The sequence below is a fragment of the Lepidochelys kempii genome, chromosome 17 (assembly GCF_965140265.1).
Source record: "Lepidochelys kempii isolate rLepKem1 chromosome 17, rLepKem1.hap2, whole genome shotgun sequence".
Taxonomy (NCBI): Eukaryota; Metazoa; Chordata; order Testudines; family Cheloniidae; genus Lepidochelys; species Lepidochelys kempii.
This window is the reverse complement of record NC_133272.1, coordinates 1,834,471-1,860,991: the sequence shown is the minus strand read 5'-3', so window position 1 is coordinate 1,860,991 and position 26,521 is coordinate 1,834,471. Positions and strand designations below refer to the sequence as shown.

Genomic DNA, 26,521 nt, shown 5'->3' with positions numbered 1-26,521 from the left:
CTGAGGGTCGGGATTGAGGGGTGCTGGCGGAGCTTGGTGGGTTTTGGGGATGGGGGAGCCCAGGGCTGGGCTATCAGGGGGCTGCGGGTCAGGACTGAGGGGTGCTGGCGGAGCTCGGTGGGTTTCGGGGATGGGGGAGCCCAGGGCTGGGCTATCAGGGGGCTGTGGGTTGGGACTGAGGGGCGCTGGCGGAGCTCGGTGGGTTTCGGGGATGGGGGAGCCCAGGGCTGGGCTATCAGGGGGCTGCGGGTTGGGATTGAGGGGCGCTGGCGGAGCTCGGTGGGTTTCGGGGATGGGGGAGCCCAGGGCTGGGCTATCAGGGGGCTGCGGGTCGGGATTGAGGGGCGCTGGCGGAGCTCGGTGGGTTTCGGGGATGGGGGGTGCCTGCTTTCCCATTTCCCATGGTCCTTTGTCTCCTTAACCTGCCCAAGGTTCCTCAGCAAAGCAATACCCCCAAGGGGCGCTCAGCACTGGGCTGGGGGGTCTCTGTCTGCACCAGAATCTCCTGGGAGGGATGTGCTGCCCCCCCGACCTGCCCTCACTCACCCACATGCCTGGTGCCGCCCTGACGCTATTAATGGAAAAATAACGACAGATTGTGCTGAGTGCGTCCCTCGGCCGGGGTCGCCATGGCAACATGCAGCAAATTAATGGGAAAAGCCGCACTTCACGCTCCTTTATATTATTGTCTGATGGGTCCAGTCCCCTCCCCACCCCGGATTCAGGGGGATTCTGGGTACAGGTAGGGGCTGAGCATGACTCAGTCACTCCCACCGGCCAGGCTGTGGTACCGCCAGCCAGATGCCTGGGTACCCCAGCCCCCCTCCACAGGTGCTTGGGCCCGGGGCATTTCCCACTAGGGCAGGGGCTCTATGAGCTGAGAGTCACCCTCTGCTCCCTGACAGCAGGGTCAGGCCCTCCGCTACTGAGAGCCCTGGGCTGGCTACCACTGGCCGTCGCACCCATCCCTGCTCCCCTCCCCTGCTGATTCCCACGTGGGGAGCTCCTAGGGAAGGCGCTGGACTGCTTGTGACCCCCCCCAACAGTATGGTCTCACCCCCCGTCACCCACAGACACTGCACAGTCAGCTGCAGCCCCTGAGTGTGAGAGTCTGGGCTCTGCTGGGCTCGGTCTTCATCTCTGCTGGCTGCCAGGGTGTGCAAAGGGGCACGGGGTCCTGGCAGGGCATCATGCTGGTGTGCAAAGGTGCCCTGGAAGGGCATCACGCTGGTGTTCACAGGGGCCCTGGGGGGGCATCACACTGGTGTGCAAAGGGGCCCTGGGGGGGCATCACACTGGTGTGCACAGGGGCCCTGGGGGGGCATCATGCTGGTGTGCAAAGGGGCCCTGGGGGGTTATCACGCTGGTGTGCACAGAGGCCCTGGGGGGGCATCACGCTGGTGTGCAAAGGGGCCCTGGGGTGGCATCACGCTGGTGTGCAAAGGGGCCCGGGTGGGACATCACGCTGTTGTACACAGAGGCCCTGGGGGGACATCACACTGGTGTACACAGAGGCCCTGGGGGGGCATCACGCTGGTGTGCACAGAGACCCTGGGGGGACATCACGCTGGTGTGCAAAGGGGCCCTGGGGGGGCATCACGCTGGTGTACAAAGGGGCCCTGGCTGGGCATCACTCGCATGCAAAGGGGCCCAGGGCCCTGCCCTTCCTCCGCACTAGAACTAGACTTTGCTCTGCCTGGCGCTGGTGCTGGCTTGGTGGAAGAGGTCGGTGCTCTGAGCGCCGTGGCTGCTCTTCCCGGAGTGCCCCCGGGATCCTTCGCTCGTCCAAATCCCTCCTCCGCCCCAGCTGAGGTCAGGCTCACCTCTTTGTGACATCACAGCGTGCTGCTGCGGAGATGGAGTGACCTCGCAAGCAGAGGCTGTGAGCTCACGCAGCCAGTGTGTAGCCCTGAGCCGCAGAGGCTGGTCTGGGCAGGAAGGTTTATGAGCAGTGTCCCCTCTGTTGCACTGTGGCTGTGCCCGGGTGTGTGGGCAAAGTGAGCCGGGTACCAGAGGGGGAGAGGCGCTGCATCTTCAGCCACGTTTGCGGTCCCCCAGGGCACCAGCGTGTTCCCTCACTGTCAGCTGCCCTTCACACCCCGCTTGTCCAGCACCCTTCGGCCAGCGTGGAGATGCGAAGGTGCTGCCAGCCCCCCTCCGGCTCCTGCCCCAGTCATTCCCCGAGCACCCCCGGCCTGCACAGAGCCAGGGGCTGGGTTCCCTTCTGAGACCCAGCGTGACCTGGGCAGATTTCACCTGCATACCCCCACCCCCGCCCACTCCCTGCAGCGCCTCCTGCCCTGGGGCAGCAGGGACTCTGGCGATGCCAGCAGCCAGGCTGTGCAGCCCCATGGGAGCAGCCCACTTAGTCTGGACCCATGGCTCCTGGGGTTCCCAGGCATCAGCAGGGGCAAAGGACTCTTGGCGGGGTGGGGAACGCCAGCTCCCCTGGCAGAAGGACAGCGAGGAGTCTGGCTCCCCGCCTGCAGCCTGGCAGAGCGGTGTCCCTGGGCGGGCAGCACCTGTGGGCAAGGTGGGGCCTGGAGGCTGCACTCCTCCGGCCAGCTGCCTGGCCGTACAGAAGGATTTGCTGCCACCTGCCGGCTGGGATCAGGGACAACACCCGTGTCCGACCCATGTCTCTGTAACTGCGCCCACTGGGTGCTGCCTGGGCAGGTGGGGCAGAGGCTCTGGGTCTCCATACAATGGGGGGAGAGGAGAGAAAACCGCTCAGCAGCTGGGTATTCCAGGAGGGAAAGCCGACCTCCTTCCACCCCGAGTTCCTGCCTGTGGCTCTCAGAGGGAGGGCGTGACACCCACACTGTGGGGCAGGATCCCTCTGATGCCCAGCTTGGCTTAGGTGCAGGAACTAGGGCTGTGGGGGGGTGCTGAAGCACCCCCAGGTTTTACGCGAGGCTCCACTTCTGGCCCCCCCCCCCAGGGTCCTGGCTGCCGGCCCACACCCAGGGGCTCCGCTCCTGGTCCCGCGCCCGTCCCCAGCTGTGGTCCTGGCCTCGGCCCCCTTACTCCTGTCCAGGTCCCCCCCTCCCAAAGACATGGCCCTGCTCCTGGACCCAGCTCGGGGTGGGAGGATTTGCGGACGGTAAGGGGGTCTGGCTTTTAGCACGCCCACGCTTAAAAGTGTTCCAGCATCACGGCAGCCTGGCATGGCCACATGCTGCAAAACACCCAGGTGCTGTGGTGGCACCCTCTGCCCTGGGTGAGTGCTGTGCGGGGCAGTGAGGGGGTGACAGCCTGGTGCCCTGGGGGGACTGGGGCCAGCGGGGTGCAACCATGAAGCAGGGACATGGTCGAGTCCATCCCTCCCCACAGGCACCAGGCACCCGCCCCCACGGGCACGGGGCACCCACCCCCGGGCACCAGGCATGCCAAGCCAGGGAGCACATCGCTCCAGCCATTCAGCCTGCCAGGCCCTGCCATTCAATGCCCCTCTCTCTCCCTTTCTCCCTTCCAGCCTATCTGCTGAGCTGCAGCTTCCCCTCCCGACCGGCCTACGGCGACATCTCCATCACCAGCCTGCACCCTGGGGGCAGCGCCCACTTCTACTGCACCACAGGGTACCAGCTGCAGGGCCCGCCTGTGCTCACCTGCCTCAACGCCACCTGGCCCTTCTGGAGCGGCCGGGAGCCCATCTGCCTGGGTGAGTTGGGGGGAGGGGCTGCCCAGTGCTGCCGGATGCCCCACTGGCTGGGCACAGGCCTTGCCAGAGCAGACCTTAGCTGCTCACAAGGGACGTGAGTTTGGCCTTCTCAGCCTGAGCCTGGCCCCAGACGCCAGCTCCTGATTGGCTGTCTCCTCCTAAGAGAGGGTTCTGCACCCCAGCACCTTCCCACAGGCTATGGGGTGCCCCCTAAGCACTGGGCACGCTCCAACCACTGCCCTGCAGCTGTAGCCCGGCTCCAGGCACTGCCCTCTGCCCACTGCTGCAAGGCCGGGCAGTATCTGGCCAAGGGCGTTCTGATGGGGGCAAGCCAGTTGGCCTGGCCCATCTCCGATGCCCCTGCCTGGGCAAGCCACTGCCTGGTGGCCATCCCCCCAGTGCTCCTAACCCTCGGCCTCCCCTTGCAGCGGCCTGCGGAGGCGTGATCAGAAATGCCACCGTCGGACGCATCATCTCGCCCGGCTTCCCAAACAACTACAGCAGCAACCTGACTTGCCAGTGGCTGCTGGAGGCCCCCAGGGGCCATCGCCTGCATCTGCACTTCGAGAAGGTCGCGCTGGCTGAGGATGATGACAGGTGTGGGGCAGGGAGCGGGGCCCGTACAAGGGAAGGGCCTATGAGGGTGCAGCCTCAGGGGAGCAGGGTGGACGTGTCTGTGAGGCCTGGGGGGCTAGAGCTCCCCTGCCACACTGTGTAGAACTTGCAACATGTGTTTGCAAATGGATGTTGGCTCTGAAACCCACCGATGGCACATGCCAGAGCAGCTGTGCCATTGAGGCTGCCCTGCTCTCTGGTCAGAGCTCTAGCCAGCGCTGATGGACAGTGACAGGTGTTGGGCTCCCACCCCAACCAGGGGCTCCCCTCCGACTCTCCATGCCTGAGCCGGCCTTCCCACTGAGCCCCCTCTAGGAGAGGGGACAGAGGAGATAACCAGGGCACCACAGCTCCCCTGTGTGATGGGTTACCCATCCTCCAGGGTGCCGCCTGATGTACTGGGGTACCACTGAGCCCACCTGTTCCACCAGCCTGGGCTCCCTTACACTGTCCTGCTGAGCCAGGCCCTCAAGCTTCCTCCAGCACACCCAGGTAGGGACACACCCAGGTAGGGACACACCCAGCTGCAGAAGGACGCAGACGCTGAAATCAGCACAGCTAGGGAATTGCCCAGCACTCACATGCACACCCCCTCTGGAGCACAAACCCAAACCTATAGTGTCTTGTGCAGCTCAGAGAACTGTGAAGCATAAGCTCATGAAATTTGCTCCCCTCCTTGGGGTGGAGGGAGATATTCAACAGCTTTTCCCCACCCACAGTTATGAATTCCACAAACTGGTTTTAGAGAAAACCAAAACAAGTTTAGTAACTACAGAAGATCGATTTTAAGTGATTATAAGGGGTAGCAAACAGGTCAAAGCAGATTATCCAGCAAATAAAACAAAAACGAGGATAAGCTTAAAATACTACAGAAGCTGGTTACAAGTAATAATTTCTCACCCTAAATGTTGATTTAGGTAGTCTGCAGAGGTTCTTGAAGGCAAGCTGCTCTTGCTTGCAGTTTAAAACTCCAGGTATCCCTTTCACAGGCCAAACACCTTCCCTGCCTGCGCTCAGTCCTTCTCCCCCCTGTGTCTTTGTTGCTTAGGTGTATGCAGCAGTCATGCTGGGCACAGATTCAGTGAAAATGACCCTGATTATCTCTCCCCTGCCTTAAATAGGTGTTTCGTATGGCAGGAATCCTTTGTTTTCCTGCCCTGCCCCATCCCGTCCAGTCCCCTCCGGTGGGAAAATACTGGTATTGTATCATGGAGTCCAGTACCAGGTGACTTAATCACAGGACCCTGCAGTGTCAAAGCAGCCAGGAGTCAGAGTTTGTTTGTAGCATCCCGGGAAGGTGGGAGATTAGCATCTTCAAAGACCTATTGTTCTCCCAATGGTCCACTGGCTCGTCCTCCGCAGCTAGCCAGCCAGACTGATTGCATTCTGTCTGGTGGGCGTTCCCTAGGTGTAAACATTTTTGTAGTACAGATGTATAGTCAATATTCCTAGCTTTAGATACAAAAATGCTCCATGCATACAAATAGGATAATCATACTCAGCAAATCATAACTTCCAATGACACCTCACATGCCTTATCTTGCACAAACCGTATCTTAGTAATGCTGTAATCCTACGATAACAATATTTCTATGACGAATATGGGGTATAGTGTCACCCCCGCACCTGTGGTTTTTGCCCTCCTGCCTCCAGGCATCAGCCGTGCCCCTCGTCTCCCCGCCTTCTCCCGATGCACACAGGGGCCTCCAGCAGGCTGAGCCACAGACCCCTAGAACCCAGCGGCCACACCGCAGGGATCTTCCAAGGCCTGTGCCCCCCCCAGCTGGTTCTGTGACCATTGCTGTGCAGGCTCGTCATCCGGAACGGGAACAGCACGGAGGCGCCGCCGGTGTACGACTCGTTCGAGGTGGAGTACCTGCCCATCGAGGGGCTGCTCAGCACCACCCGCCACTTCTTCCTCGAGCTCACCACCGACAGCAACGGCGCCTCCACCGGCGTGGCGCTCCGCTACGAAGGTAAGGCCTGAGACCCCCGCAGGGAGCATGGAGAGACGCCTGGCCCAGGGCCCCGGAGAACGAGCCCTGTGCTGCCGGGGAGCCGCGGACACTGTCATCCCGGCCCCCTTTGGGTGGCAACGTTAACCCTCTGCCCCTCCGCCCCCAGCGTTCCAGCAGGGGCACTGCTATGAGCCCTTCGTCAAGTGCGGGAACTTCACCACCAGCGACGCCACCTATGCCGTGGGCACCACGGTGGAGTTCAGCTGCGACCCTGGCTACACCCTGGAGCAGGGCTCCATCATCATCGAGTGCGTGGACCCCAGCGACCCCCAGTGGAACGAGACAGAGCCGGCGTGCCGAGGTCTGTCTGCTGAGGCCAAGCCAGGCTGCAGGGGAGGGGGCAGGCAGGTGCCTGGGGGGACAGACCAGCTGAGCCAGGGCAGGGGCCCGCCCAGCCAGAGCAGGCAGGGCACTGTTCCCCTGGGCTCCCAGGCCTGTGCAGAGCTGGGGCCCAGGCGCTCCACTGAGAGCCCCCTGTGCTGCTCGCTGAGACAGGAAGGGGGGCTGCTGTGAGGCTTCCCGCCCCGTAGCTCTGGGCTGCAGGGGGCAGAGGGGGCAGGAGCTCAGTGTCGTCTGTCCCTGCAGCCGTGTGCAGCGGGGAGATCACAGACTCAGCGGGCGTGGTGCTGTCCCCCAACTGGCCGGAGGCCTATGGCAAGGGCCAGGACTGCATCTGGGGCCTGCACGTGGAGGAGGACAAGCGCATCATGCTGGACATCCAAGTGTGAGTGTCAGGGAGGCACTGAGCCAGGCATGAGGGGGAGCAAGGGCCTATGGATTGCCCCCGGGCGATCACTGGGTGCCCTGGGGATGGCTGGCAGAGGTGCGAGCCCTGTGGGGAACCCCTCGTCCCCTGAGTCTGCAGCCAATTCTCCACTGCTCACCGTGAGAGTCTGTGGCTGCAAAGGGGCCAGGGCCGGGGCTGGGCTCCCTTTGCCCCAGGATGGTCTTGGCTGAAACCCTTCTAAGTGAAGTCCACACCCACACAGCCTCACTCATCCGAGGGGGAGAGTCCCCTCTAGGGCCAGGGCCAGGACCAGCTAAGCCGGGCTCTACAGGTCCCCTCCGCAGGGCGTCTCCCCAGCCCCCTCTCTCTCCCCAGGCTGCACATTGGGAAGGGTGACATCCTCACATTCTACGACGGGGATGACCTGACAGCCCGGATCCTGGGCCAGTACACGGGCACCCACCGCCGCTTCAAGCTCTACACGGCCATGGCCGACGTCACCATCCAGTTCCAGTCAGACCCTGGCGGCGCTGTCTTTGGCTACCAGCAGGGCTTCGTCATCCACTTCTTCGGTGAGGGACCCCCATCAGCACTGGGAAGAGAACCCAGGAATCCTGCCTCCCAGTCCCCCCTCCCATAACCACCAGTGCCCCCCCAGAGCTGGGGATAGAACCCAGGAGTCCTGCCTCCCAGCCCCCCTGCTCTAACCCCCAACCCCTCAGAGCTCTGAGCACCGCTAGCTGTGCCCCCCGCCATGCCCTGCAGCCAGCCTGTGGGGCCAGGCTCCTGTGCTGGCAGAGGTCTCACTTGGCTCTCCCTGCAGAGGTTCCACGCAACGACACGTGCCCCGAGCTGCCCGAGATCCCCAACGGCTGGAAGACCACATCCCACCCCGAGCTGATCCACGGCACCATGGTGAACTTCCACTGCTACCCTGGCTTTGAGCTCGTGGGCACGGACCTGCTCATGTGCCACTGGGACCTGACCTGGAGCGGGGACCTGCCCACCTGTGAGAGGGGTGAGCTCAGGTCATTGCTGGGGCAGGCTGCCCCGCACATCCCAGAGACTGCCCCGGGGTTCCCCTCCCCGCCTGCCCTGCCCTCTGGGGCTGCCCCCCAGCGCTTGCTGGAGTTCTGGCCCCTTTGCACCAGTGTTGGCTGGTCGGGCCTCCTGCCATCCAGGGGACAATCAGCTGGCCCGGCCCGGCCCGGGTCTCCCTCAAGCACTGGCTGCTCCTGCTGGAGCACGGGTTGGGAGGGGAGGGCCCCTCCTGCTCCCTCCCTCTTTCCCAGGGACAGCGCCCTGCCTACCCCGTCAGCTCGGAACCGGGCTCCCAGCTGGGAGGGGTGGGTGGGGCTGCCCCCCAGGCGGCAGGCACTTAGCAGGGTGGGGATGGGTACAAGATCCCCCAGACCGGAGCCCTGCCAGGATGCCAACAGTCGCCTCCCGCAAACAACCCTGCACCCCTTTGTGCCCAGGCTGCCTTGCTCAGGCCGGCTGGGGCAGGCAGGCTTTGCTGTGCCGAGAGCTCCCCCTGCTGGAGCTCCGTGCCCTCAATGCCAGCCCCAGAGGGCCGGACTCTCACCTACCCATTGCAGCCCTGGGGCAGGGCTCCGGGCGCCCGGGGGTCTGGCTGTGTCCCTCTCTGCAGTGCAGAGGGGCTGGAGGCCTCGCCCTGCCAGGCATGGGTGGCAGTGCTGGGAAGAGACTCTAGGCATTTGTGCTTCGACCACTAGCCACGCTGCCTGCCACGGCATAGCTGGGCAGGCTGTGGGGATTGCAGCCTCGCCCCCCCACAATCCGAGCAGGAGCAGTGTCCAGTTCTGGGCTGCCACCCCCCCACCCCACCCCCGAGCAGCTTCCCTTCCCCTCCCCCCACACCCTGCAGAGCTAAGGGCCACAGCCCCACTTGGCTCCAGCCCTCCTGTCACGGAGTGTGGGGGAGTCCAGGCCCTGCACCCCTCTTCCTGGGATCCACTGAGACTCTCAGCCAGCCAGTAAAACAGAAGGTTTTTTGGACAACAGGAACACAGTCCAAAACAGAGCCACCCAGGACCCCTCAGTCAAGTCCTTCTGGGGGAGCAGGGAGCTTAGACCCCAGCCCTGGGGTTCCCTGTGTTCCTCCACCCAGCCCCAAATCTGAAAACTAACCCCCCCCCAGCAGGTTTCCTGCTGCAGTCTCCGTCCACATTCCTGGGCAGAGGTGTTACCTCCCCCTCCCCCTCCTGGCTCAGGTGACAGGCTCTCAGGTCTCCCATCCCCAGGGCACATTCCCAGGTCAACACTCCCCCCTCCCTGCTGAGTCACATCCTCACAACTCCTAAGGCCCTGAGCCATGCGGAGAGGCATCTCCCCCTTGCCCCTCAGCTTGATGTGAGTCTCGCTGCCCTCCCTCCCCTGCACAGTGACCTCCTGCAAGGACCCCGGGGACGTGGACCACAGCCGCAGGATCATCTCCAGCTCCAAGTTCCCCGTGGGCTCCACCGTGCAGTTCGTCTGCAACAAGGGCTACGTCCTGACAGGGGGCGGCCTGCTGACCTGCCGGGACCGCCAGGCCGGGGGCCCCAAGTGGAGCGACCACCTCCCCAAGTGCACCCGTGAGTCCAAGCTCAGCCAGGTGCTTCCGTGGGGTCCTGCTGCTCCAGCTGTCTGTCTGTAACCTCCCCGCAAAACTGGTCACGGTGCATCTGGCTGCTTGTCTCCAGGGTTGGGGAGAGCCCTGGCCCTGCAGCCTGTGCTGGGTACCCTGAAGCATGGGATGCTCAGGAGGGGGGCACCTCATCCCATTGGGCTGTCCCCCAGGGCCTGGGCCGCAGCCTGGCAAGGAGCTGCCCGCCTCCCAGCCCTGGCAAGAGTCCCCCAGCAGTTGGGCCAGGCTGAGCCCCATGGGGGAGGCTCCCCACAGCCCCCAAAGGAAGCTCCAGCCTCACACCGAGCCCCTCTGCCCGCGGTTGAGCTGCAGGTGTGTGTCTCAGCCCAGCTCCATTCCACGTTTGCAGCGGAAGTATATGAGCCTTGCCACAACCCGGGCGCCCCGGAAAACGGCATCCAGACCCCGGAGAAGAGGCTGTACCAGGCCGGGACAACCCTGCGCTTCTCATGTGCCACGGGCTACGTGCTGCTGGGGGAGGGGAGCCTCCGCTGTGTGCCCGGCCACCCCTCACAGTGGAACAGCTCTCCTCCCATCTGCAAGGCTGGTGAGTCTGCCCTGGGACTAGCAAACAGTGTGTGCGGCCCAGCCAGTCCCCGGGCCCCTGGCGTCTCACCTTCCCTGCAGGGCCCTCCGCTGTGGGGCGCAGAACGGCCCTCTCCGGCAGGATTGCCTTGTGGTCACTGTGCCCTGGGCATGCCAGCTCCTCCCCCGCCCCTTCCATGACTGAATGGTGAGTGTGCCAGGGACACCCCCTGCCACTGCCAGCGCTAGCGTCTCCCTGGCATTGCAAAGCTGCCTGTCCCTTCTCCAGCCTGACTCTAATGCTCCCGTCCCACGGCGCACGGAGCATGTGCCCACGTCAGCCCCAAGGCAGGGGGGCCACACTGGGCCAAGCTGTTAGCAAAGCACCGGCCACAGGCTCTCATTTAATAACCACTCTGAGCTTCAGCTGCCCTGCCTGGGGCCAGCACGTGATGGGGCCCTTGGCTCTGCCCTGGTCCCCAGCAGCCCATGCACTGGACTCCTGCCCCCCTTGCTCGACCCAGCTGCTGGCTCTCCTTCCCGCCTTTCATTCTTCCCTCTCTTCTTCCAGCTGCTTATGATGAATTTTACAGCAACCGCAACCTGGACGGTAAGAACACGGCGTGCAGCCCCCTCTGGCCGGCGTGCAGCCCCCTCTGGCCTGCCTGCAGCCAGGGTCCTGGTACCCTCAAGCCCTCAGCCTCGCTCGCAGGCTGCCATGCGGGAGGGCTGGGGGGTCCCTCTGGGGCAGAGGCCTGGAGGGGGGTGGCCTGAGAGCCACTGGGGCCAGGAGACTGGTGGGGAGAGCAGATGACACTGAACCATCGGGACATGCAGAAACACAGGGAGTGACGGCACTGGGTGCGGGGGGCAGCTGGGTTGGGCTCACTGCTGGCTCACTGGCTGGCCCAGGGAGATTTGGCAAAAGAGGGATCAAAGAGGGGGTTCAGGTGTGGGTGGGTTTGCGGGTGGGGGTGCCAGTGGGAGTGGGTGCCCATGGGGGTGCTGGTAGGAGTAGGTGCCCATGGGGATGGGGTGGGGGTGGGTTTCCATGGGGGTGTGGTTGGGGGAGCCGGTGGGAGTGGGTTTCCATGGGGGTGCCCATGGGGGTGGGGGTGGGTTTCCATGGGGGTGTGGTTGGGGGAGCCGGTGGGAGTGGGTTTCCATGGGGGTGCCCATGGGGGTGGGGGTGGGTTTCCATGGGGGTGTGGGTGGGGATGCGAGTGGGGGTGGGGCTGGGGGGTGGGTTTCCATGGGGGTGCCCATGGGGGTGGGTGTCCATGGGGGTGCCCATGGGGGTGGGGGTGGGTTTCCATGGGGTGCTGGTGGGAGTAGGTGCCCATGGGGGTGCGGGTGGGAGTGGGTTTCCATGGTGGTGCCCATGGGGGTGGGGGTGGGTGTCCATGGGGGTGCTGGTGGGAGTAGGTGCCCATAGGGATGCGGATGGGGGTGGACTTCCATGGGGGCGGGGATGCAGGTGGGGGTGCCGGTGGGGGTAGGTGCCCATGGGGGCGGGGGTGGGGGGGCTATCTAGGGAGCTGGGCTGGGCTTCGCAGCGAGTGCAGAGCCGGGATGTGGCTGCCCAGCAGGAGGCGCCGTTTCCCCTGTGAGCGGGGAGGAGGCACTGCAGGCTGGGTCCCATGTCCGCGCAGGGCACCTGTCACAGAAGAACATGGGGGGGCGGAACCCCAGTGCCCTGAGAAGGGGGGTGCAGGATCCCCACCGAGCTGCCCAGGGAGTCTGGTTTCATCCCCGGTAAATTCTCTTCTTCCCCTGCCCGCTGCCCTGGTCTCTGTACCCCTCCCTGCTCCCTTTCCCCGGCTCTCCGGCAGTTGCAAAGGTCTCGCCCTCGGGGAACCCGCAGGAGGGCCCCAACGTCGCCATCGCCATCTTCCTGCCAGTGCTGGTCGTGGCACTGCTCATCGGAGGCATTTACCTCTACTTCTGCAAGTGAGTGCCTGGGGTGGGGGGGCAGGGGATGTCTGCCTCCTGCGTGGCCCCATCTGTCCCAGTCCCGTCTGCCCCTGGTCCCTCTGCGCCCTGTCTGGCCCCGTCTGCCCCCTGTCCGGCCCTGTCTGCCCCTGGCCCCATCTGCCCCCGGCCCCTCTGCCCCCGTCTCTGGCCCCGACTGGCCCTCACCCAACCCTGTCTGCCTCCTGCCCGGCCTCCTCTGCCCCGCACCCAATCGCATCTGCCTCCTGCCCGGCCCCATCTGTCCCCCAGCCCTGTCTGCCCCTGCCCCCCAGCCTGGGTCCCATGTTCTCTTGTCTGCCCCCTGCCCAGCCCTGTCTGTCAGTTCCAGCCCTGGGAGCTGGGGTCACTGTCTGCTCGTCTCTTTCGCCTGCAGGCTCCAGGGGAAACCCTCCCTGCAGCTGCCCCTGTCTGGTTCTCACCCCTACGATCACATCACTGTGGAATCGGCCTTTGACAACACCGCCTACGAGACAGGAGTAAGTACTGAGCCCCGGTCACTCAGGCCCCTCCAGCCCTCGGGCCACACAGGGTTGTTGGCAGCTTGGCCCCAGGTAAACCCAGGTGCTTGGGGCACTGCCAGGAGCTGGGGGCTGGCTTGGATTAGAGGGCTGAGAGCAGCTGTGCAATGGGGCAGCCCCATGCACCTCCGCTGTGGAGTGCCCTGGGCCCTTGCTGGAACTGCCCCCAGTCCCCCAGTATGGGTGTGGAGCCGGAGAGGGGTCATTTTGTGCAGCAATGTCCAATCCCAGGAGGGGGCTGCAAAGGGAGCCCCAACGGTGGGGCGGAAAGGTGCGGGGAGAGGAGGGTCGCTGCCCCCCAGGAAGGGGGCGGGAGGAAGGGAAGGCGTGAGGGGGATGGGGGGGAACGAGTGTGGGGACGCTGCCCCCTAGTGGGGTTGGGTGGAGAACGCCCTGGCAGTGCTGGCAAGTGTCCAACCCCCTGCAGTCTGTTTCCTTTCCAGGACACCAGGGAATATGAGGTTTCCATCTAGGCCGAGCTGAGCTGAGCCGGGAGGAGGGGCAGCCCCAGCAGCACTGTCCTCGGCCCCCCCACGCCGACTGGCCCCTCTGGACACCCCGCCAGTGTCCTGCGGGAAGGGACTGTAAATATTGTCCCCAGGAGACTCTGCCCAAGCAGGAGCCAGCAGCTCTGCTCCCCTCCCTGGCCTGGCCCCTTCCTGCCGGCGCGGCCCCACCCAGCCCCAGCCGCCAGCCCAGCAGGGTCTGTGCACAGAGAAACTGGGGGGCTCTGGGCTCCACATGGGTGTGATGGGCCCTGGACTCGTGGTCACACCGCATGGAGCTGTGCACAGGACCGGCCAGGCCAGGCCAGACGCAGCCACACAGCCTCCTGCTCCTGCCCACTGTGGCCGGGGATAACGCCGCGGCCTCCCTCCCATCGCCAGCCTGGCCCAGCCCAAGGAGACACTTCCTTCCCATGAGCCTGTTCAGCTCCTTGTGTCCCAGGCGCTGAGCTGTAGCTCGTGGGGTCTGAACCGGGCCCGGCGTACGCCAGGTGTGAGGAGCCCGCTGCTGAGTCGGCTCTAGGGCCTCAGCTTCGCCCTCAGGCTTGTGGAGAAAACTGAAAATCGGAGCGAATGTCAGCACCGCAGCATCACCTCCCTGAGTGTGCAGCCAGCCGGAGCCAGCCGCGGGCAGAGCTGTGCGCTGCCCCATGGTCTCTGCCATGGCCTAGGACTTCCCAGCTGGCAGTATGCACGCCGTGGAATTGGACGTTTTGCAGTCACTGTCTCCTGCTTCTCAGACGGGGAGTGACTGGATTCCAGCACCTGCTCCCCGTACCGCTCCCTGGAGCCAGAGCCAAATCCTGCCTGCAGCCAGGGAGCTGGGGCAGCTAGCCAGCCTGGATAACAGTGCAGCAACCCAGGTCTGCCAAGCCAGGGAGATGAGCTGCTGAAGCCAAATGCAAGTTTGCCCTCCTCTGGCACATACTGGATGGTGCAGCAGAAGGAGGCTCTGAGCCTGGCGCATGGGAGCAAAACACCCATCCCTGGAACTACTCAGAGACACGTTGTACCTCAATGAGTATTTGCAACTCCCCACCCTCCCTCTGTGTGTGTAGCAGGGGTAGCAGAATGCAGGGTATTTCATTAGCTCATGGTCGTAGGCTAGAGGAATGCTGGCATGGCACTGTGCCCCCGGGCACACGGCACCCTGAATATCAAGCACTGTGTCTCGCTGTGAGACACCTAAGTCACCCCCCAGGAACACAGCCCGCCCCTGCTGCCAGCCTCTAGGGCCAGGGTAAAACCGACATTAAAATTAGAATTCTGTAAAATCAATCTGGCCCACTTCCCGTGGACTAAAAGCTGGTAGGTAAGGACTCTCCAGATGTCACTGTAGGTGGGGAATCGTCATCAAGCAGGTGTGTCCAGTGGGGCAGTTCTTGGCCCTGCGCTATTTAACATCATCAAGAGACAACATCAAATCATCACCAATGATGTTTGCAGATGACACACAGCTAGGGTGTGGTACACAATGAAGAGGCCAGGTCACTGCTGCAGAGCAGTGTGGCGTGCTTGGTAAACTGTGTGTGAATACGGCTACATGTCAGCGCGGAGGGACAGAGACTGCAGGCCGTGTTACAGGCTGGGGGACTTGTCATGCCAAGCAGTGACTGAAAAAAGCGTTTACCTCTGTGTGTGGCCCTGATGCAACTGCTGCTGGAATCCTGGGTCCAGTTCTGGGGCCTGCAATTCAAGAAGGATGGTGATAGATTGGGAGGGGCTCAGAGAAGAGCCCCAAGAATGTGGAAAGGATTAGAAAACCTGCTTCATAGAGAGAGACTCATAGAGCTCAGACTATTTAGCTTGGCAAAGCGAAGGTTCTGGGTGACTTGCTCCCCGTCTATAGGTATCTATGAGAAGAACAAACATTAGATAGTGCGCTGGCTCTTCTGTGTAGCGGAGGGGTGTCTAACCCGGGCCAGTGGCTGGAAGCTGAAGCTAGGAAGTTCAGACTGGCACAAGTAAGGTGTAAATCGTTAGCAGTGAGAGGAATTACTCATTGGAACAACTGACCCAGAGCTGGGGCGGATTCTCCGTCACTGACCGTTTTTAAATTAGGACAGGCTGTTTTTCTAACAGCTCTGCCCAAGGGTTTACTGGGGCGGGTCTCAGGCCTGTGCTATACGGAGCTCAGACTGGGTGGTCACAAGGGACCCTTGTGGCCTTGGGATGTAGGAGAAAGCTCATAGGGCAGGGCCCAGACGCCCCTGCACTCCCTTTGCGTGAGCAGCAGCAGGCCTGCATCTTAGCTGAAGTGTGCAACAAGCTGCCATTGCAACGGGGTTCGTGGAGGAACTGTACGTGGCTTAGAGTGGGGGCATCCCCAGCCCAGGGAGCAAGCCCCCTGCCTGCCCCCCTGGTTTAAAGGGGAGGCCTGAGCCAAGCAGGCAGTGGCTGCAGCCCAGATTCCCGTGGCCCTGGCTAGGGCCCAGCCTGGACAGAGATGGGGCCCAGCACCGTGCAGCATGTGCAGGTGCCAGCTGTCCTCTGGGCACAGCGGCTGCAGTGCTCCTGCCATGCAGGTCACAGACGAAGTGGCGGTAAGGTGGGCCTGGGCCGAGGACCCAGCAGCTGGGGCAGGGACAGCTTGAACGTGCTCTGGCCTAGCTGTCCTGGGGTCTGGGGAGGGCATAAAGCCTCAGCGAATGCTGACCAGCAAGGGGGTGGCCCAGGTGGGTTTGAGTGGGCAAGCACAGGGCGGGTCTCTCGGCCTGGCACAGAGAGAGACGGGGGGCCTTGCACTCTATGGGAACCGCAGGACTACAAGGCTCAGGGCCTGCAGAGGGGGCAGCAGCGACCCCAGGCTGCGGCTCAGCCCCACAGCCGGGTTTCATTGGGGGGAGCCCCCAGCTGCCCAGCAGGTGGGGGGCACTGGAGAAGCGTCTCCCCCACAGACGGCCCAGGCTAAGCCCAAGCCTCTCCCAGGTTGTGAGTGGTGGGCAGGGTGTAAACCCTTCCGCCCAGCCCCAGAAGGGCGTGTGATTCCAGGGGCTCAGCAGCAGGCTGGGAACTGACAGCCCCACCCTGAGGTGGCACCTCCATGCGGCTGGGCTCTACCGCTGGCGTTGGTCTGCCAGCCCCCAGCAGGTCACACTGCTTCCCCTGCTCACACCAGCGCCTGCCCCCACCTAGAGTGGCTGGGGACGGTCAGAGACGAGGGCAGGTCACTCAGCACGCGTGTGGCTGCTGTGAGCATGCTGCAGTAGCCAGGCCTGTGGCCCTGCGGGGGCACTGTCCAGCTGCATGGGCAGCCATCCTGCCTGGGCGTGAATCCTGCTCCGCGGGCTTCGGGGCACCTTGGGTGCCCACGTGAGGCAGCCTGAGGGACCCCCCCCCAAGACTGCCACTAAGACCCCAGGACAGTGACCTCCAGCCCCACACGTTGTGGGGTCACTCCCTCCCCTGCCTGGCTCAGACAGGGCTGCCTGGGGCATGGGAAGCAGTGAGGGCAGGCATTGAATAGTGAGCTCCCCAGAGCCAGCTTACACCCCTGCCAGCTAGCCAGACTCTGGCTGTGTGCACAACGAGACTTGGGCTCCGCCAGCCACTGCCAGCCTTTCTCCAGCCAAATGGCCGGCAGGAGGCAGATGGGGGGTGGACACCGGCTCGGTCCCATGTGGCCCAAGGAGACCCCTGGGGAGGTCTGTGCATGGGCTGGGGCAGACGCTGGTGCGGCAGTGTGGTCTCTGGATCCAGGCCCAGATCCTGCAGGAGGCTGGGGCAGGGAGACATTTTCTCCCACCTAGGTGCACCTGCCCAGGGTCCAGCTCCCATTACTGCCAGGCCCCTGTGCCCAAGATGCCATTCTCCCTGAGGTGGTGGCCACAAGCTTCAACCAGCTCCAGCCTTCAGCCAGAAGCCTCCTGGCCCCCCGGGTATCTAGCCCAGCCCACCCCGCTCTGCCTCACGGGCCCTTCTGAGTCGCTGTCCCACTGCTGCAAAGATCCTTGCGTGGTGCCAGGACAGGAGGGAGTGTTTGGCTGCAGCAGCTGCTTCCCAGAGAGCCCTGATGGGGCTTTGAGAGAGACGCCAGCCCAAGCGGCTCCCATCCCCCATTTGCCAGGGCCCCTTGCCCGCCAGCCCAGCCGCGGGGCATGCCATGCTGTTCTCTGTGAGAAGGGAGTGAGAAGCAGCAGGCTAGGCTGGGGAGACGGACAGGACAGGGCGTCCCACCAGCAAGGGGCACCGGTGCTGGAGGGATGGGGAGCCCTGCACGGTCTCCATGAGGGGCAAGAGTGCTTGTGCGGGGCAGTGAGGTCTCGCCCCTTCCTAGGGAAAGGGGGGCTTCGTGCTGCTGCCCCCCGACCCAGCCAGAGCCCCTGGGCCTGGAGAGCCCCAGCCTGGGCAGGAAGCTTTTCACGTGTAAAATGTCATGTACAGTCCCAGCTTTCTGCCGCCCGGTCCATCTTGGGGAGAAGAGCCAGGCTTTTCTTTCAGTTGTTTCCTTAATAAACTGGTGTTTTAGAAGAACCTGCTCTGTGTGGTGGTGCCATGTTCCTGGGGCCTGCAATCCCTGAGCACAGGGAACCTCCTCGCACCTTCCTCCCCTGGAACGAGAGCGGCAGGCGGCCTGAATTCTCTGCCTGAGCTGGGGCGTCCTCTCCTCACCGGTCAGCGCACCCCCATCCCAAAGAACCACCTGTGTGCAGTGAGGGCAACCCCACTGAAAGCCCCCGGGGCGATGTCTAAACCTTACTCCCTGCTGCAGACGTACTCAGGGTCCCACCACACCAACCACCCCTGGCTGGGGAAGTTGGGCACTGTCCTGGATGGAGCGGGACGCTGCGAGCCGGCTCCGGGGGGAGGGAATGGGAGGACACAGGAGAAGGGCAGCCCCATGGGACCTTCCCGGATCCCCTTGTGTCCCTGTAGAACATGCACTGGACTCAGCTGGGAGTGCAGCCGCCTGCTTCCACCATGGTCAGGGCTGCCGGGAGCGTGTCAGGCCCGTGCTCCAGCTCTTCACTGGTGCCCAGTCAGCTGCCGATGCCAGGGAAGGCTGCCCCAGCTCTGTCCACCCGGAGCTGTATTTCAGGCTATGAACCACGTGCCAGCAGTACATCTCTGGGAGCATGCAGATCCCAAAGGCCGGGGGAAGCGCGTGAGTGCTGGGGACCTGGGTACGGACAGTCTTCCAGAGGGGATCAGGCGAATCCAAGCCTGTCTGCAGGAAACGCTGCAGAGCATTCCTTGTCGAAAAGCCCTTTCCACCGACTTAAAAAGGCCCCTGGCAGCCCCCCTCATCTGCCAAATTAAATAAACCACCCCCAAACACCCTCCCCCAAGCAGAGGGTTTTCTCCAAAAAGGCCAGCGTGCCAGAGACTCCATGGAGTCCAGGGGGTCAGTTTTATGGACCGGGGCTTGTACCACGGGCTGGGCTGCAGGAGAAAGGCCAAAGACAGCTAGCTACGGCCAGGCCCCTGAATCGGCAGGGCCTGCTCAGCACCTGGACGAGCCCAGCTGGGATGGCCAGAGGGGTGCTTACCGGGTTCCCACTGCTTCAGGACCAAGTGGCTGCCCTGCAGCCCAAGGCAGTGGAAGCTGAGCTGAACCTGCCAGGAGAAGCCAAGCTGATGTGTGGGATGGGGGGGTCTGTTTGATCCTGCACCCTCCTCTTGGCCATTTGCCCCACTACACCACTGCCCCCATCCAGCTGCCAGGTAGGTAACACTGCTCCACCCCCATGTCACACCAGCCTGTGACTTGCCCCACCTTTGCCCTCCACCACCCTGGACTTGGCCCAGAGCCTCCCACAGGACTGGCCCAAGATTTCTCCAGGGTCCACCTGGCTCCTGAGCTGTTTGAGCAGCTGCTGGCTGAGCCTGCCCTGCCTGGCCTTGGCAAGGGTGCCACTCCCACGGCGCCCATCAGCGTCAGAGAGAGCTGAGCAGCTCATGGGCGTTGACTCCCCGTTGGCAAGCACACGGGCCTCCACGCACAGGTCGCTGAATTGCCTCGCTGCTGCCTGCCAGTGAGTTACTGGGGATCCTCAAGAGCAGAGACCCCCGAGTCGTCCTCTCGGTCCCGAGAGCTTTGCCTGAGGTGGGTGTGTGGTGCGGGGGCTGCTTCATTTGATTTCTTGTGCCTGGAGAACTGAAACCGCACGCTGAGGAAGAAAAGCAGGTGCAAAGCACTCCTCGATCCTCCCTGGCGCCATCACAGAAGCCAGCGGCCAGGCTGTTTGAGTTCAAACAATAACGGGGGGGGGGGGTGGAGCCTTCTCACCAATTCATCCCTTTCAGGGAGATAGCGACTGGCCCAGTGCTAACCACTGAGAGCTTCCTGATAACCGTGGGGAAGGGCAGCCCTTGCCCACCTCTCGCCCCGAGCCTAGCTGTAGCAGCCAGGTGCTCGGAGCGGGATGCGACCTGTATTCCTGTAGTCCAGGCCCGCACTGTGCAGTGCAGCACCCAGGGAGGTCACACTCCACAGCAGGCCCAGACACAAGCACGTACCAGGAAACCTGCTGCACACAAGCACAGCTGGGCTGTGGGCCACCCACAGCCACACTTCCTGCTCAGACTGCTCCACTCCATAGGTTGCATTTCTTTGGGCATAGGCAGAAAGGCGATGAACCCACCACAGGGGAAGCCCCCACAGTGACCGCCCCGGGGTGACAGCCCTGTATGCAGCAGCAGGAAGGAGGAGGCCAGTGGAAAGGAGCAAGATTCTGCTTATACCTACGGATCCTGGTGCTTGGCATGCTGGGAAGTTAAATGGGCTTGTGAGACAATATTGCACTGTACAGTCTCCCTGCTGGAGTGTGACGGTGGCTCGGTAATGCTGACGCCCCGGCACTCAGTCGAAGAGACAGCCCAAGGGAATTCGGAGGCCACAAAGCACAGCATTCCAAGGGCTTTTTTGGCCCATAAGCATTTTAATCTGGGGAACCTTCAGAGCAATGACATCCGTAGCGCTTAGCACAGAAATCACAAGCATGTTGTGCAAATGCTGCGAGCAGCACCTGGCTCCAAAAAGGCAGCAATTCCCCAACATGTGGTGTGGGGCGCAGCTACAACTGTGTGGCATTTAACTCATCACGGCTGCAAGCAACACAACCTGAAGCTACTGCTGCTGCTACTGTTAGTCAGTGGAAGCCACTTCCTCCTGCAGGCACGCACGGACAGGAAGCCATGCAGGGCTCAGAGCCCAGGCCTGCCGCTGAAACTCAACAGAGCTGACAGTGGAAGAAAGTACAACAGCAAGGCCAGGGGGCCATTCCCCAGCAGCTCCCCTGGACATGACATTCCATGCCAGGCACGCTGAGATCACTGCATGTGGTTGCGTGTAGGCGAACAATGAAACCAGGACACAGCCAAGGGAGAGGGATTACACACACACACCAGGCTGCGCAGCTCATTCATGCTTTATCCACACGCTGTCTGTTGGTGGGCGGGAGAAAGCATGAACCCACATTAAAAAGGAATATGGCAAAGGGCCGGGCTGTAGCCCAGCTGGCTGTGGCTGGCTCAGCCCAGGGCTATGTATCGGTGCCACGGCTGATGTCACTGCCCGGACTTGGGCCTGCCAGAAATGGCATTATTCTCCTGCACACACCACGTGGTGTGAGGCGCGCCCCCCAGAAGAAGCACATTCCTGGCTAACCCTTCTGGTACTGGCTACTGCTGCTGGCATCAGCCCCCCGGGAAGGTGAGTAGCCTCCTAAGAGCTGTGCTTTGCAGAGGGGCCAAATGGGGCCAAAGACTGGGCTTTTCATAGCTAGTGCAGCCATTCAAATCCAGCCCAGGTCAAGAGTGACTAGACATTGTGCCAGGTGGGCTGGGGGGTCTCAGTACCATTCTGTCTCCCCACCCAACCCACAATTAGCACTCTTGATGGCAGGCTCCAAGAGGCCAAGGACTGACTGGGCATGGCAACTCACCTGCCCTCCCTGCTACAGGCGGGCTCTCAAGCACAGGGCAAGGTTGCTCACGATACATGCTTGCTGCCCACACTGGAGCGGTTCTGGGATAAAAAGACGGTTTCAGACTCTCTCCCCCGTCCCTGGCATGTTTCTATTCCACCTTGAACCCCCTCCCCTTGGACTCCAGCCCATCTGCACTAGTCAGTGTTGGGGTACCCCAGGCCAGTGCCTGATGGGCACAGGGGGCAGTGAATACAGACAGGAGCGGTCCCTACTTGCACCATGCTCCCCAGTGCTGCCAGGCTGGCAAAGCCAAGGGCACCCCAGCCCCAGGGCACTGCTGCCATTTGTGCCAGCTGCCCGGGCTGCGGTTTTCAGACACGGGCTCCGTAGGGTGAAGGATGGGACTGGGCACCCCCCAGAAAAGAGAGGCCGGGTGCGAGGTGGGCACGTGCCAGGGCGATGAGACAGCAGGGAGGCAGGAACACAGCTTTATGCTTCGCCTGTGGCTCCACCCTGAGAGCTGGCTGGGCCCCTCTTTGTACAGCGCCGAGCACAGCGCTCCGCCCCCTGCCGCGCTGCGGAGCGCGCCGCCTACCGGCACGCCAGACCCATTACAGCTGGGCCGAGCTTGCCTACAAATGGAGAATTTAAGCATGCGCGTGGAATGCATGGGCAGACTGAACTGCGCTTGCGCGGGGATAAAGCGGGACGAGGAGGGGTTCCCCGGCGGGCCGGTCAGACTGAGTCTGCGCCGGAACTGGGCTGGAGGGCGTCCGGTGTGAGCCTGCGCGGGAATGGCGCCTCACTGCGTCGCGCCTGGGCGGACGGGGGCGCCTATGCCACCTGGGATGCGCCTGCGTGGTGGTGTCCGAGCCAAGCTTGGCTGCGCCTGCGCGTGGGGTGGCGAGGTTCCGGAGCCCGACCCGGGCGGGCTGCGCCTGCGCGCCGGTGTCCGGGCCCGGGCGGGCTGCGCCTGCGCGGCGGGGGTGTCCGGGCCCGGGCGGGTTGCGCCTGCGCGGCGGGGGTGTCCGGGCCCGGGCGGGCTGCGCCTGCGCGGGGTGCGCGGTGGCGGGGCCCTAAGCAGCCAGCGGCGCCTCCTGTGTGTCTGAGGCGGAGGGAGCGGAGCCCAGCCGAGCCCGGAGCCCCTGCGCAGGTCCCGCCCGCCCCCCGCCCCTCCCTTCCCCGGCATGGCACTGGGCGCGGGGCCCCCCGCGGCCTCCCCCGGGCCCGGCAGGAGGAGGAGGACGGGGAAGCAGCAGCGGCCCGTGGGATAGGCCGAGCGCCGCCTCCGCCGCCGCCTCCTCCCCCGGGGCGAGGGGCCCCCGCCCGCGCCGAGCCGCGCCGAGCCGCCCCCCCGCCGGGACCGGCCTGAGGCCCCGCCCGCCCGCCCCCGGAGAGCGCGCCAGGAGCCGCCGCTGCCGCCCCCGCGGAGGGGCCGGGGCCCGTGGGGCCGGGCCCCCCGCCGCGCCCGGGCTGGATGAATGTGGGGCAAGATGGAGACCAAGACGATCGTGTACGACCTGGACACCTCCGGGGGGCTGATGGAGGTGAGAGCCGCCCCCCTCCCCCCGCGGGGCCGGGAGCCCCCGCGGCCCCTGCGCGGCCCCTGCGCGGGGGCTCGGGCGGGGTGGGGGGCCGCGTCCCCGGGCTGGGCCCAGCCCCTCACCGCCCCTCTGTTTGTGTGTGCAGCAAATCCAAGCCCTGCTGGCGCCCCCGAAGAGCGAGGACGGGGAGAAGAGGAGCCGCAGGCCCGAGAAGGAGGCCCGGCGCAGCGGCCGGGCCACGAACCACGATAGCTGCGATAGCTGCAAGGAAGGCGGGGATCTGCTGTGCTGCGACCACTGCCCGGCCGCTTTCCACCTCCAGTGCTGGTAAGGCCCGGCCGGCTCGCCGGAGCCCTGCCCGCTCGCTTGGCGCAGCGTCTGCGGGAACAAAACCCGGCGAGGGCTGGGCCCGCGGCCGCCAGCTCACCCGGAGCCGCCGAGGCGGAAAGGCCCCGAGCGCCCTTTCCCCGGGGCTCGGCGGCTCGCCCGGGGGCGGGGGGCGGCTCCTCTTCCTTTTGGGTGAAGTGCTGAGGCGCCGAGGAGAGGCGAGAGGAGAAGCCGAGCTGTCGGTCTGCGGTTTGCATTGCCCGTTATTGCATGCCCCCGGGGCTTCAGCCGGGAAGTTTCTCCTCTTCCCGCTCCATCTTCAGGGCTGCCTTGCCTGGGGATCCCTTCGGGGCTGCGGCGGGTGGGAAGTCGCCTCTGCTTCTCTTGGGCTGGCCTGACATCGCTGAGCGCCTCGGTGCCGCTGCAGCTGCTGGGAATAATGGAGGTTGCTGTCTCTGTCTCTCTCCCTGCTTCACTGTTTACAATATGGCGACCTTCCTTTAAATTATATTTTTATTCTCAGCGCCATTTTGGCTGCATATAGCACTTCCAAACCCTTGCACCGTTACTGTAGTATTTTTGAATACAGAAGTATCTTCCCAGCGTTGATCCAGAACTCTGAACTTGAAAATTGACACCCCCCTCCCCCACCCTTATTCCTTTTTCCTTCCCCCCCTCGGTTAGACCTGCCTGTTCCATCTTGTAGGAGTGACCAATACGAATTCAGGGACAGCTTGCCAGTAGTTTTGTGCTCTTGTTGCTAATCCTCGGTGGTTGTTTGGAAATGTGTCCTTTAGAGCATAGTGGCTGCTGTTCGTGGGGGACACTGGACCTTTGGTGCGTTACCGAGAAGCCTCGCAAGCTAGTAACAAAAAGCAAACCAGCAAAGTCAGGAGATGTCTGAACTTCAGTTTCTGCCCTGAGAAGTCATTTTTTTGCTTCTGTGTAAGGAGCCTAGGTGCATCGAAAGCGAATTTGCATATATCTGTTCAGCAGTTGACTCAGGCTCATGTGAAATTCAGACAGCCAAAGTGAATAATGGGATGGGGGAGGGAGCAGGGCAAGTCAGAGCAATGAAGTTCTGGTGAATCGGTATTCTTCCTTGGAGAGAGATTTTTAACCACATTCCTTATTGTCTTTCATGCCTCGGATCTTTGTTTGCTACTCGGCTACAGTTGAGACTTTAGCTGAATGGTTGTACTTTTTTATATGGTAATTGCAGGTCTTAGAGCGCTTATTACAGTGATTACTGATACGGGGGAAATTAACCGTCTGGTCAGAATTCTGTAGGGAGTGTCCTGTTACCATTCTATAGACCTGTTTACCCAAGACAGGAAGCTCCATTTTTATAATCCATGATACCATCATTTCTACCTGGAAGAAGTTCCCTGGGTAGTTTTATTATATAGAGCACTTAAAATCTGCTGGACAACATTGGTTTTGGTTTTTTGTTTTAATCTGTTTAGTAATTAAACAAGGTAGGTGAGGTAATCTTTTATTGGGCCAACTTCACTTGGTGAAAGAGACAAACTTGGGAGCTTACACAGCTCTCCTTCAGATAGCTGTTTTAGGATGGGATTGTTTTATAATGTAGGGCTCAGTAGTTCAACACAAACAAGTTAATGTTTTACGATAGGATGTTGTTGATATAAACTGAACCTGGTAAAATCGAATGAAGTGCCTAAAATGTTGAGTCTCATTTGTTGAAGCAGGATAGTTGCTAGAAGCCTTGAGAATATTTGGGAGAGAAAATGGTTCACACACAGTTTCTCACTTACTTAAAAGCTGGTGTCTCTATCATAAGTCAATATCCACTTTATAGTCATGGAGATATTAGCTATGCATATACTTCATGGTTTAATTTGGCAACAGTTTGGGGTTTTTTAATCTGCATGGAGAAACCATGGTAATTTTATTCAATTTAGAGACTTTTGTGAAGTGACCTTTTTCCTAAAATTGACAGAACTAAATTACCCCCAACTGATTAGCTACTATTTTCATGATACGAATACAGGGCCCTATCCCTTAAGCCTTTTCTCACTTAAGTAGTCCCGGTGACCTCAATGAGACTGCTCTCCAGGGTAAGGGGTTTGTAAGGTCAACCCCACAGTTTATGCAGCCACAGTATTCAAATAATTCTTGGCTTAAATTTGCTTTAACTGGCTTTTTCTTCAGCAGAAGTAAAGGATGGGCTGCTTTCCTGTTCTCATTTCTAAAGGCTTGCATACCACTTGGTAAATGCATGCAAATGAGACAAGTTGCCTCAAAAGAACACTTGGGTGTTGTCTTTACCTCATACATCTTGCTTAAAGTAAACTGCCATTCCACTGGGCATGAATGCAGTACATGCATTTCTATGTTGTTCTGCAATGTTTCAGTAATGCTTCCTTGGTATATTTAAGTTTACATTCACTGTTTAAATTTACTTAATCTATAGCCAACTTGTGAATTCTGCTGTTTGAGGCATCTTCCAGGCATTTCCCTCAATACTGTTTTCACTGTTCTAAAACTTTCTTTTGTGACCGTGAGGAAAACAATATTTGACAATACCTAGTTTTTATTTAGAGCTCTTCAACAGTACACCCTGAAGCACTTCACCAAGGAGGTCAGTACCATCTGTAAAGGATAGGGAGGGGAAGTGGCATAGCTGAGAATTGAATCTGTCTCCCTAATTCCAGTCCAGTGCACTATCTGCTAGGTCACACTGCTTCCCACTTATACAATACTTGTAACTTGCTTGCTACATTATTGTACCTTGATTAGGTAAATATGTGTATATCTCCAAAGCAACAATCTGCATGTTTTAACTTAAAAAGGAAACAACCACACGGCATAATTTTTGTTTATCTGCTTCCATAGTCCATGTTAGTCTGGCGGGTGAATTCTTACCCATCTTTATTGAAATTCATTCTGTAATCTATTGTGTGCACTTCAAAGATACGTTCCAGTAAGCAAGTCTTGAAATATAATCCAGGCAGGTATTGTGGTTCCATTTTTGGTTTGGTTTACAGTGTCTGGGTGTTCACGGGAGTACTCCAGGAGAGAAAAGTCCTTTTTTTTTTGTTCTTAAGCATATCTTGACTTCTACAGTATTTCCACACATTTGGAAGCCAGCTGAAAAAAGATGATCGCTTTGAATATTTCCAGGTCGAATTACAGTATATTTACCTGCCAAAAAAGAGCAGTTTTACCCAGTTCTTTATAGTTACAAGTTGTCAGCCCCAGAATGACTTCATGTGCATGGAACAGATTTCTGATTTATCTATTATGAATTTGACTATTTTTGTAATCTTGTCCAAGAAAGATTATAGTTTGTGGAAAAACCAGATAAAATCTGTATTTTCTTTACTTACATCAGAGTTCATCAGTGTTGTTGCAAATAATTTGGATGGGGTAATAGTTATGGAAAATTTTGTAGTGCCCTTTTCGCTAGATTACCTATGACACTGCGTCTGCTGTATTCAGATACGTTGACTGTTCTTCAGATTTAAATTTTGCATAGAATGCTTTTTCCACTTACCAGCTTTTTCCAAGGAAGTTTTATTGGCTTTTAGCTTTTAAAACTCTGGTTTTGGTTAGGAAGCT

General features: G+C 61.0%; 2 protein-coding genes across 6 annotated transcripts in view; both read left to right on the top strand.

The window, feature by feature from the left end:
* SEZ6 (seizure related 6 homolog) overlaps positions 1 to 17,667 on the top strand; it is a 73,268-nt gene extending 55,601 nt beyond the window's left edge. The window contains exons 5-17 of one of the 2 annotated variants that reach the window (XM_073315313.1): positions 3,476 to 3,661; positions 4,090 to 4,258; positions 6,086 to 6,252; positions 6,401 to 6,595; positions 6,880 to 7,018; positions 7,397 to 7,593; positions 7,845 to 8,039; positions 9,427 to 9,618; positions 10,021 to 10,218; positions 10,768 to 10,806; positions 12,029 to 12,146; positions 12,544 to 12,646; positions 13,132 to 17,667. In XM_073315313.1, coding sequence (XP_073171414.1) covers positions 3,476 to 3,661; positions 4,090 to 4,258; positions 6,086 to 6,252; positions 6,401 to 6,595; positions 6,880 to 7,018; positions 7,397 to 7,593; positions 7,845 to 8,039; positions 9,427 to 9,618; positions 10,021 to 10,218; positions 10,768 to 10,806; positions 12,029 to 12,146; positions 12,544 to 12,646; positions 13,132 to 13,161 — 1,928 coding nt within the window. In that variant the 3' untranslated portion in view covers positions 13,162 to 17,667. Of the gene's footprint in view, positions 1 to 3,475; positions 3,662 to 4,089; positions 4,259 to 6,085; positions 6,253 to 6,400; positions 6,596 to 6,879; positions 7,019 to 7,396; positions 7,594 to 7,844; positions 8,040 to 9,426; positions 9,619 to 10,020; positions 10,219 to 10,767; positions 10,807 to 12,028; positions 12,147 to 12,543; positions 12,647 to 13,115 lie in introns of both variants that reach the window. The other variant, XM_073315314.1, reaches the window with a different exon arrangement.
* A 4,387-nt stretch (positions 17,668 to 22,054) lies between these two features.
* PHF12 (PHD finger protein 12) overlaps positions 22,055 to 26,521 on the top strand; it is a 45,893-nt gene continuing 41,426 nt past the window's right edge. For 2 of the 4 annotated variants that reach the window (XM_073315633.1, XM_073315632.1), the window contains exons 1-2: positions 22,056 to 22,612; positions 22,755 to 22,936. In XM_073315633.1, the coding sequence (XP_073171734.1) occupies positions 22,547 to 22,612; positions 22,755 to 22,936 (248 nt within the window). In that variant the 5' untranslated portion in view covers positions 22,056 to 22,546. Of the gene's footprint in view, positions 22,613 to 22,754; positions 22,937 to 26,521 lie in introns of those variants that run through there. The other 2 variants (XM_073315636.1, XM_073315635.1) reach the window with 2 other exon arrangements.